Source organism: Salminus brasiliensis, chromosome 9 (assembly GCF_030463535.1).
Source record: "Salminus brasiliensis chromosome 9, fSalBra1.hap2, whole genome shotgun sequence".
Lineage (NCBI taxonomy): Eukaryota > Metazoa > Chordata > Actinopteri > Characiformes > Bryconidae > Salminus > Salminus brasiliensis.
The window spans coordinates 18716850-18728046 of NC_132886.1; the positions used below are offsets into that span (position 1 = coordinate 18716850).

General features: G+C 45.0%; 1 protein-coding gene across 1 annotated transcript; it reads left to right on the forward strand.

The window, feature by feature from the left end:
- The first annotated feature begins 1130 nt into the window (after positions 1-1130).
- On the forward strand, positions 1131-11180 carry shroom4 (shroom family member 4). Its single transcript, XM_072688581.1, has 6 exons — positions 1131-1431; positions 2726-2887; positions 4243-6964; positions 8835-8896; positions 9161-9805; positions 10520-11180. Exons 2-6 carry the CDS (start codon positions 2829-2831, stop codon positions 11178-11180), a joined length of 4149 nt encoding a protein of 1382 aa, XP_072544682.1. The 5' UTR covers positions 1131-1431; positions 2726-2828.
- Positions 11181-11197: the final 17 nt, after the last annotated feature.

An 11197-nucleotide genomic window follows, 5' to 3' on the forward strand; every position in this document is an offset into this window, starting at 1 on the left:
TACTCTCTCTCGTTCTCACTTGTTCTCTCCTTCTGTCGTGCATTCTTGTGTTCTCCCTTAAATCTCGTTGATTCTCTCTGTTCTCAATCGCATGCTGTTACTCTCATTCTCTCTTGTTCTCTTGCCTTTTCTCTTGTCTCTTACATTCTCTCTTATTCTCTTTCGCGTTCTCTTGCTCATGCTCTCGTTGTTTTTCTTATTCTCTTGTGTACTCTCTCTGTGTCTGTCTCATTCTCTCTTGGATTCTCTCCGTGTCTGTTGGTCTCTCTCCTGCATTCTCTCTCATGTTCCCGATCTCATTGTCTCTATGTCTCTCTCGCGTGTTTCTCTCTGTTGCTCATTCTCTCTTATGTTTTCTCACATGCGCTCTCTCTCTCTCTCTCCTGCTCTGCTGTGTTCTTCTCTCTCTCTCTCTCTCTCTCTCTCTCTCTCTCTCTCTCTCTCTCTCTCTCCTCTCTCTCTCTCTCTCTCTCTCTCTCTCTCTCTCTCTCTCCTGCTCTGCTGTGTTCTTCTCTCTCTCTCTCTCTCTCTCTCTCTCTCTCTCTCTCCTGCTCTGCTGTGTTCTTCTCTCTCTCTCTCTCTCTCTCCCTCTCTCTCTCTCCTGCTCTGCTGTGTTCTTCTCCCTCTCTCTCTCTCCTGCTCTGCTGTGTCTTCTTCTCTCTCTCTCTCTCTCTCTCTCTCTCTCTCTCTCTCTCTCTCTCTCTCTCTCTCTCTCTCTTTCTTTCTTTCTTTCCCCAAGCCAAAGCTGACAGCTCTCCAGAGAGACAGGAAGCGGCCCTCACATTTTTTCCCTCATTGAAACAATAAAAGGAGAGTACCCTGGGTATTATTTTAGCAGCGGCTTGCTACTTTATCTGCTCCGAACATAGTTTCCTCTCCGTCTGAGAACCACTTCCTCTCGCTAATGTCATTAGAGAGAGTGAGTGGGAGGTGTGTGTGTGTGTGTCAGGGTGAGCAAGGACTGCCTTGTCTTTGGCTCTAACTAGAAATGTAGACAGAGGGGAGGGGAAGAGGGAAGTGTGTGTGTGTGTGTGTGTATGGGAAGAAGGGGGGGGGGGGGGGGGGGGGTTATTTGTGTGTTCATTTTTCCTGAACTAGAAATCTGTTCAGAGCCTCAGGCTGCCTCATTACTGCTAAATGACCACAAGCCTTCACTCATGTGACCGCAGGAGCTGTTAGGGTCCTGATAAGGGCTGACCACTGACACCGTAAACAGACCTCAACTTCATTACTGTAGTAAGGCTCTATGTTCTACCAGGACTGAGGATTACTCCACCACTTCATTTGAACCTGGTCTTGAACCAGTTCTTGGTCTGTTTATCTCGGTGGATCAGCTTGGTCAGAAAGGAGTACTTGAAGATTTTCCTGCTGTTGCTTCTCGTGAGCACATTCCGTTACCTTCTGCTGGCACCATGACTCGCCGGAGTCCGAGTAAGTCACCATGCTTTGCCTCACTGCTTTTCTGTGCTTGTCTTCAGGAGCTCCTACCTGGATGTATGGTGCTGTGTTGACATTTCCGTACAGTCTGACGTTTCTGATGTTTGCTTTGATTATGTGTGTGTTTATTTGCAGTCTGGTATTTTTATTTTTTATGTGAACTATACCTTATGGAATTTCAGAATAATTGAAGCTACGTGTGTCTTGTGAAGTATGTTTCCTGAAAGCTACTTGATTTTGTAATAATATGTGGTTAGTTAAATTGCTAATTCCATTTGATGCTTGTGGCTTTCTTGGGACAACAGACCCTCCTCTGCCTCTGTAAGAGGACTTTTCACAGCATGTTTTCATTTGTTTAGTTTGCTTATGATTACAGCAGAAGAAGAAACAAAATTAAATAAAAATCACCATCTGACAGATTCAGTGCCCCAAAGCTGTGCTGTCAACAGATGGACCGATTTGGGGTGATTTGCTTTAAGACTGGGCTAAAATGATCTGTACTGTAAACAAGAATATCTTAGGCGCCCCACATTTTGCTTGAAAAGGGCTATTCTGAGTGTGTTCTTTTTCAAAGTCTCCCATTTTAGTGAGTTTGGTTTCCTGGCCAAGTCTTCCTTAGGGAACACCATTATTATTAGTGGAATAATAAGCCATTCAGAACCATTGTTCCCCTGGGATACATAGCATCATCCGGAACGTTTGGGAATGTCGTGTTTTTTGTCAATGGGAAGTGGGATGTACCTAGAATCTCGGACTTGTTCCATGAATACCATAGATCTCAGGTTTTCAAATTTAAGGACTTTGATCCAGTTTTCAGTCCTGGATTCTGTTCTCACTGGAAGTTAAGGGACAGTTAATGAAAAAGATTGGCCACATAGTGGTACACCTACCAAGGATTGCAAAATCCAGGACTGGAAATTGGATTCAAGTTCTGGTTTTGAAGACCTCTGCCGACTAGAATGAAAGGCTTTTCAACATATTTGATTTCTGTGGATGATATGAAAAGCTCAGCTGTGATGTGACAAACTAGCAGTACTGTCAACCTCACATGTGTTGTGCTCACGTCATGTACGTCATTGTAACAAATCCAGACATTTTTCCAAAACTCTCATTGGCTGGGCCCTAAGTCTACTTTCTTCATCATACTTGTAATTAGTACATTCACCCATTAAAACTACCCAATAAAGACCTACACAAACATCAGCGGAGCATCAGTGTCCAGTTCCTTGTGGTTTCTCATGGTTGTGTGTGTGTATGTGTGTTTTTATTTTTATTTTTTTCCCGGCAGACGCACTGTGCCCCTGATCCGTCCTCATTCCTGGCACCTGGCGAAGGTGTCTGAGCCACTGTCTCTGCCTGGTCCAGCGGGCAGTCCAGACGGCCCCCCGGCCATGCAGCTCCACCCCCCTCCAACCTTCAGTGTACCGTGGCACTCAGGGGGTGATAGCAGGTGAGGATCTATACACATGCCCTCCCCTGCCCTTTACTCTCAGCCTTAAATACCCCAAATTCCTTTGGGGTTTTACCAGATCCCTGTGTGTGTGTGTGTGTGTGTGTGTGTGTGTGTGTGTGTGTGTGTGTGTGTGTGTGTGTGTGTGTGTGTGTGAATGATACTGCATTTTTGACATGGGGAATTTTTTGCCTCTGTGTTTCTAAAGGAACACAATCAGCCGGAAGTCAGTGATCTCATATGTCAACACGCCTCGCCGGATGCCATTGCTATTTTTAAACTGTAGACTCAGACATTTTTTACACATTGACCAAAAAGCTGAATAATACAGGCACTCAGACATTCTGTAAACCTTTTCAGAAATCTTGGGATCTACGTGTGTTAGTTTACTTGGTGTTAAATGTTGCTGATCAGATCATAAACGGCCAAAGCAACATGGGAAGGAAGGTACCTGATCGAGCTTGCAATGTATTGAGAGAGTAGAGTATAGAGGAAGGGAGTGGGCTGGGCCCTATGATTTTGTCATCTTCCTGTATGATGTTACTTAAATCTATCAAAGGTTAAAATGGAATATTCTTGAGTATATATTTGGTACATTCCACATTTGCAAGGTCTGTTACTGTACACAGAAATCTTGATGAAGTTTGGCACTGTTCTCTGTACCCTTACGTGAAATGTGATTGCAGTTAGGCACACTTGCAGCTTTGTTGATTGTTTGCGTTCCAGTGCCAAGCATATCAGGGTCATTAGATTTTTATATTTATCACTACTCTTATTTTGAGTGATTATCTCTAATGAGACTAAAAGAGTTTTCGCAAGACTAAGTCAGAGCCATTCCAAATTCCTATACTTTACACTTAAGTTACTTAAGTTGGTAGAACTATTAAAATTCGTCTGATATGAAAAACATTAGGATAGATATGGTGGAAATTGCCCTTGGCTGATATTCAATGATTTTTGTAACATTTGTTATACCATTTAATCAGTGTTTCTGTTGGCTCAGACCTTTATATCCTATTATAATGAACCTTTCCGTTATCTTTCATTAATGTTAAGAACACCACAGATCAAACAGCCTCCTATATCTACAGGCTATGGGATAGGGCTAATGTTGGGAAAGATGTGTGATATCCCTAGTGGAAACCTCATTTCCTTTTTTCCTGGTTTTGCCTCCGGCGCAACCAGAGAGAAGCTCTGGGCTGTCCACCAACAGCCGTTCTCTTGTCTCACATCATTGTATTTTTTATTGTTTTTTTGGTCATTATGCCCTTGCCTCCCTGCCTCATTTCCCTTTCCTCTCCCTGATTCCACATTGCTCCATTCATCTCTTTCCCTGTCCTTCTGTTTCTCTATAGAGAGCTGTCCATGCAGTTGGGCCACCTCTCCAGGCACTACAGCACAGACCACAGCAGCTCACTGGGGAGTATGGAGAGTTTGGAGAACCCTTCAAGTCAAGGTTACTACGACAACCAGCTCTCCCCTATCGACCCAGCCATCTTCAACAATAAACGTGACTCGGCCTACAGCTCCTTCTCCGCCAGTTCAAACACATCTGACTACACAGTATCTCTACGGCCTGAGGAGAACTGCTCAATGGACAGCCTCCTTCAGGGCCTGGGCCCCTCATGCCGGTTTATAGAGGGCCGTCCGCACTCTGCGGCCTGTGGCCCAGGTGAACTCCACTGTGAGGAAGGAAGCCTCAAGTCTAGGTCTCTGCCTCATAGACCAGAAGCTAAGGTACGGCCGTCGTCTTACAGCTATGAAGAAGAGAAGGGTGGACCTCCACAGCCTCCCATGAGGAAAGATAGTTTCAGGGCCACCAGAGGCCGACCAGGAGTGACAGACAAGCGTTGTGTGTCCGCTCCCGTTGGGATTCCGAATATGAACAACTGCATGATTGAGAACCCACCTCACACTTCTGAGGGACTAAATGCAAGTGGGCGTCTGAAAGATGCACTGGAAAATGGCCAAGATTTGGGCAGGAAAGGAAGCGTTGCAGAACCGTACTACACATTAAGTTCTCAAAGAGAACTATGTATAGAGAGTCATGATGGATCAACAGAGGAGTGCGACAAAAACAGCCACCTCAAACCTCCAGAGAGGTGTTTGTCTAGGCCCAGTCCTCCACCAGCAGAGATGAATGAAACTCAACTCAATCATTTGGAAGACAGTCTCCAGCCCAGAATGCACAGGCATAGTGCACCCGAAAAGTTGCTTGCTTCCCAGTTACGCATGATGGAACTCTCCAGTGATAATAGCCAACATTCCACATCCCCTAATAGCCAGTGGTCTCATCCTTTGCACTCCCGGGTAGACCTGGGAGAAAACGGTCCAGATGTTGCATCCCAGGTTAAGTGGGAAGGCAGCAGATGCTCCACCCCTGGCTCTCTGACCGCTTCAGAACTAGATGAACAAAGAGTGGAGGAGGATCAGTTTGATTCAGGCCAGAGCCTCTCTCCAATTCAGCCTTCCTGGGGACGATCTGTCAGTGTTCCAGGTGAACCTGCAAGGAATGGGTTTTCTGGGTCTGGATCCTCAATAGACTCTGATCTCCTGGAGAGAGATTTTGGACCAATAAGTGCTGCAGCCAGTATGGACACTCTACTCGAAGAGGACCATGACAGAGGAGGAGATGAAGTTGAAGTTTCGAAGCCCCCTCAGAAGCGTCAGTTTCGCTCAGCCAAGTCTCGCCGTCGTAGTGAACGCTTTGCTACGAACCTTCGCAATGAGATACAGAGGAAAAAAGCTCAGCTGCATAAGAGTACCACAGGCCAAAGTGGGCTTCTCGGTGGTGAGGATACAGTTGAGGAAGAGGATGGGGCAAATCTCCATATGGAAGAAGAATCCCCAGCAGAGCCTCCAGAAATGCATCAAACCAGAGCCCAAACCCAAAGTGGTAATCAGACCACTACTGCATTTGCTCCATCTCAGCCCCAAAGAACTGCCTCAAACTCAACATTTCAGCAAGAATCAGACAAACACTGTGAAATTAATCATGTGGAACAATCAAGAACCAGGACTGAGGACAGTCAATCAGTTTCGCAGCATGAAATCCAGGGCTTTTCATCAACTGAAGTTACCAGACCTGTGTGCGTGCATGTAGTTGAGGAGGTGGCACCGGCAGGTAAAGCCCGTCGTTGGCGATGGACACCAGAAAATAAACTGCAACCAGAAATGGATGCTTCTGAGAAGAAAAGTAGTGAGGCTATAAAGCCACCATCTGTGAAGCCTGGAACCACAAGAGGAAGAGTGGGGTCTTCTAGTGGTCGCTCCAGCCGAACAGAAGATTGTGATATCCCACCTTTTGCAGACCGCAGGAAGTTCTTTGAGGAGACTATCAGAAACCTGAGCCAGTCGGTGACCAACCTGGCGAGCTTGACTAACCGCCGCCAGAGGCCAGAAAAACAGGGAAGAAAGGATGAGCCATGTTCCCCCGAACCCCCTGAGGTCATCCCTGAACTTGGACGGAGGAGGTTCTCTTACCAGGGTGGAGTCCATGATAGAACTTCAGCAAGTTCACTTGAGACCAGGAGACAGTTTGTCAGTGCGCAAAGGGAGCGGGATAAAGAAAGAGAAAGGATGGTGGAGATTGAGAGAAAGAGGGAGAAGGAAAGGGAGAGGGAGAAGGAGAAAGAGAGACAACGAGAGAAAGAGAGACTCAGGGAGCAAGAGAGACTTAAAGAACAGGAGATGTTCCAGGCCTGGAAAAAGGAGCAGAGTGAACAAAAAGAGAGGGAAAGAGAACAAGCAAATACAGTGACTGCAGAAAGAGAAAAAGAAAAAGTGCAATATGTGGAGGAAAAATGGGAGACCGACAGAGAGCTTATGTATGGGGGTCATGATGTCAACAATGCCATTATGCCACCACCTTTGCCCCATGGTACCCACCCAAAACAGCTGCTCCCTTCTCAAAATCTAACCCACTATAGTCCTCATCCAGACAATTCACACATCCAGAGTATTCCTGACATTCAAAAGCCTTGCTCAGCTTTCCGACCTGTAATGAGCCACCAGTATCAGTCTGACCACTGCTGCCAACACCCTGGAAACAAGGCCAGGAGCTGCACCCCAACAGAGGTGAGATTGTAGATTAAGGGTAAATATTAACGGAATTGAACAACACAATGTTTCCTACTTACTAACCATTAATGACCTGGGTGTTGTTTTGTGGAGGTACTGGTTTGAAAAAAGCAACCTTCCACCTCAAATACTGTCAAAAGTAGTTCATTAAGTATATTGCTAAGTTGTGTTGCAAAACCATATAACAGAAATATGTATGTTTAACATATAGACCAGCCAAATGGATCTCCCCTGCACTTAACAGTCTTATAACAGCCCTATTAGTAAGTCTCCATTTATGACATAGGCGTGCACAGGTGGGATTTATGAAGCCCAGTGGGCCTAAAGTAAGTTTCTGGGCCCCTTGAACTATTGGATCTGGGCCTCCTGCTCCTGAGCTAGCCAACAATAACCTTGGACATGCTCTGCTCTGTCTTGGTCTAGTTTAGCTTGTGTAGGAGCATACAATAAAAGGAGGTTCAAACATAAATGGTTTAAATCACTGTTAGAATTTATGATCTGTGATTAAGGTGTAATAAAATGAAGTGTTTTCTAGTAGGAAGAGAAGTACAGTTAATAAACCATAAAGTTAGATGGAGTGAACAGAATGATCATTTGATATTGATTGAGTGTCTATTTGGCATACAAATATTCTTTATATGCAACTTTAAGTCACTGAATGCATTTATTAGAAAGAGTGTCCATGTCTACCTACCGAAGTAGATAGAAACTGGAGATTTTTTTATTTAGTCTGAGCCCTGTTTAATGTTACCAGATGTGCAGGACATTCTAAAATTGTGCTTCCTTAGGATCCCATGAGGAAAATCTTGGCTATTGCATTGAATATAGAATATTTCATAAACTGACCTCAGTCTCAGTCAGGAAGACTGAATATGTATGCTCCAATTCTGAAAAATCAGAATCTGAAGATTTTAGAGAGAAAATTTTATGGCTATTGCAGATTTAGGTTTGAACTAGAGATGTCCCGATCAGGTTACTTTGCCCCCTAATCCGATCCAAGTCAAATCCGATTCGATCTTTGTGTATGTGTAAATAATACAACCAGACAGTTTAGATAAGATGAGCTACTGGTTAATACTGCAGTATAATCCTTTTTAATAGCAGTTTCTATAATGAGAGATTCTAGACTAATTGATTTAGTTTAGTAGAGACATTTCTTAAAATCTTATAACCCAGTCTGACTCTCCTCCCTGACATTCAGGTCCTCCTTTAAAACAGTGTATCAAGTCAGTCTCTGTGTGTGTGTGTGTGTGTGTGTGTGTCTGTTGTTGTGTGTCGACTACTGATGTGAGATAACTGGTTTATAGATGGTGAATTTGCTGTGATTTGGGTTTTCTAAAGCATGTGTGTATTAGCATTAGTGTTAGCCTCCACTCTGTTTTGAATGTACTCTTCAGTTCTGGTTAAAAACACAGAAAGATGTGCAGTTCTCCTGCTTTTAATAAAGTTTCAGATATTATGTATGTCTGTTCATGTTCCACTGTAAAATAGTTGCACACTGCTCTGACTCTGAACTCTTTTATTTACCGTCTGAGAACAAAACTAGACTAAGCTTAAAATAGCCCAACCCCATTTCATTAAAAATGAGAGATCGGCCTTGATCCTGATCCACTGGATGTTTTTCTTATTTAGTATTCCTAATATTCTTAATTGAGGTTAATAGGATGGCAGTTGGATCTACTGCTCAGTTTTAAAAACCCTTTTTTGCAAGGTAGTTTGACTGTGGCAGAAAGTAATTTGGCCTAACTACTTCCACCTTTACAACAAAGCTTTCCATAAGGCTCATTTTTGGGCCTCAGGCACCACGGAAACTATAGCATCCAAAGACTGTTCCTGTTCTAATTCCTGTTTTGAATGTCTTCCACAGGCCTATCCTGTACGGGAGCTGGAACAAACAAAGCTCAACCGGAAGTTCAGTCTGACTGAGAGGTAAGGTCACGTCCTCTGTTTAAAGGAATGTTCCACTGAAAAATCTGATGTACACAGTCATCCCTCTCCTCACCACAAATGAGAGATTTTTTGGTGTCTGTAGTTTGCAGTAGTTTTGAACTGGAGCCACAAGAGTAACGTGGTTTAAAAGAAAGTCATCCAAACAAACAAAAGGACTAAACTTCAGACATCAAACACGTCTCAGCTGATTGTGTCATAAGCTGCAACAGCATGACTCACATGACTCCTTTGATTTCTCCATAGGGACTATCCACAGTATAGACGAGACTCCAGGCCAGGACAGGTCACTGTGGGTCCAGGCTTTCAGTGGAATAACAGGCTACGTGTTAATAACAATGAGAACCAACCCTTCAAATCATCGCTACTTAGAAACCGCGCCATGTCGGAAAACGATCTACGGGTGGAGACCCACTGCCTTCAAAGCCACCTAACAGCTAATGCCAACACTAGCAGAATGTCTTCCACCCTCAGAGAACTGGATGAGAACATCCCGTCTGTTGATGAAGCAAAGAAGAAAAAGGGTCCTCCTCCTCCTCGTCCACCACCCCCAAAGTGGGGGCAGTTTCATAAAAGACGAGCATCTCACCACAATCTCTTTTCCTCTCCACCCGCACCCTCTCCACAGCCGCAAACGTATTTGGCTCGTCCCCCTCTGGTCCCTGAAATGACACGTCAGAGGTCCTACAGCCTTCCTCCTAGGGATGGGACAGAGAACTGTCAGCAGTGCTACCAAGAATGTCCAGTTGCTCCACCCAGCCCTGCCTTTAATCGCAGAGCTTTCAAACCTGTGGCTCCACCTCCAAAAGAACAAGACATGCCCCTGTCTCACCACTATGATATGAACAGTGTGGTTGACACACCTCCAGCCTTGACTGAGTCCAGCACAAGGTAAGGATGCCTAACAGTCCTACTGTTCCAGGATCAGGTGATTAACAGCATTAGCATATGTTCAGTGCATGGGTGAAAGTAATTTGTATGAGCCATAACATTAGTATCAAACATTACTGTCAATGGGTGGGATATATTAGGCAGAAAGTTCTTGAAGGTGATGTGTGAAAAGCAGAAAAAATGGTCCAGCATAAGGATCTGAGCAACACTGTCAAGGGCCAATCTTTAATGGCTAAAAGACAGATCTTCAGATGGGTCTTTCTGGTATTCAGTGGTCAGTACCCATCAAAAGTGGTTTAAAAAAGGGCAACCAGAGAATCGGCGGTCATGGGTGAGCCTTGGGTGCCTAAGGCACATTCTTGCAATCAATGGAGGCCGAACTTCACAACTTACTGCTAACGTCCTGGTGCCAGATACCACTGGACACCCTGGGTGGTCTTGTGGAGTCCATGCCTCGAATGGTCAGACCTGTTATAGCAGCACATGGGGGAACTACTTAATAATTGGCAATGTGCTAATGTTATGGCTGGTTGTTGTACAGTATAGGGCCAGCTTGGGGCTCTTATCTAGCCTACATATATATTTGACTTGCCAACAGTTGGTGATGGAAGTGATTCGGCTCAAACAATTTTAGCAGTTGCAGTTCATCAGTCCAGTACCTCTGATTTTCTGTACATGACCTCACTTGTCTTAATCACTCTGTTCTTTTTCCAGAGTGCCTGACCCAACTTGGGGACTGCCTTCAGATCAGTACAGGCCACCTGTGGTCAAGCCTGTTTTCCACAAACATAGAGCCGAGTGGGACTTGACTGATCCTCACAGTTCTTCAACAACCAACAGCACTAGCAGGTCATCGGGACCTGCTCCTTCTTTGGAAAATGGCTCATATCCTGGAACAGTGCCTCCTGAGTCCTACTTCACAATGAACAACAACAACTATCAGCAGCACTTGCAGAGTCAGCCACAACAAATGGGCACAACGTTCAAACATCTGGAACTTTCTACTCAAAGTCCACCTCCAAGCCAGGATCAGGCCTTGCCCATAGAGACAGACATCGATGAGATCCATGAGAATGAGGGCACTGCCGCGGAGCAGCAGATCCAAGATGAGGGCAGGATGGAGATGCAGTGCTTTGCTCAGCCAGTGACTGTGCTGGAAACCGACATAGACACAGTTACCGATGAGGAAGCTCCTTTGGCAGGGATGAGGAGAGAGCAGAGAGCATCCCTGGTGGACTTTCTATTGGAAAAGGATTGTGGCAAGGCCAGGAAGGAGCTGATGGTAGAACTCTTCCCTCACTGCACAGAAGCAGGGAGTGGGGGAGAGGGCTGGAGAGGAGGATACCCAGTGAGTGTGGACACTTTAGAGAGGTAATGTTTTTGAAGTGATGC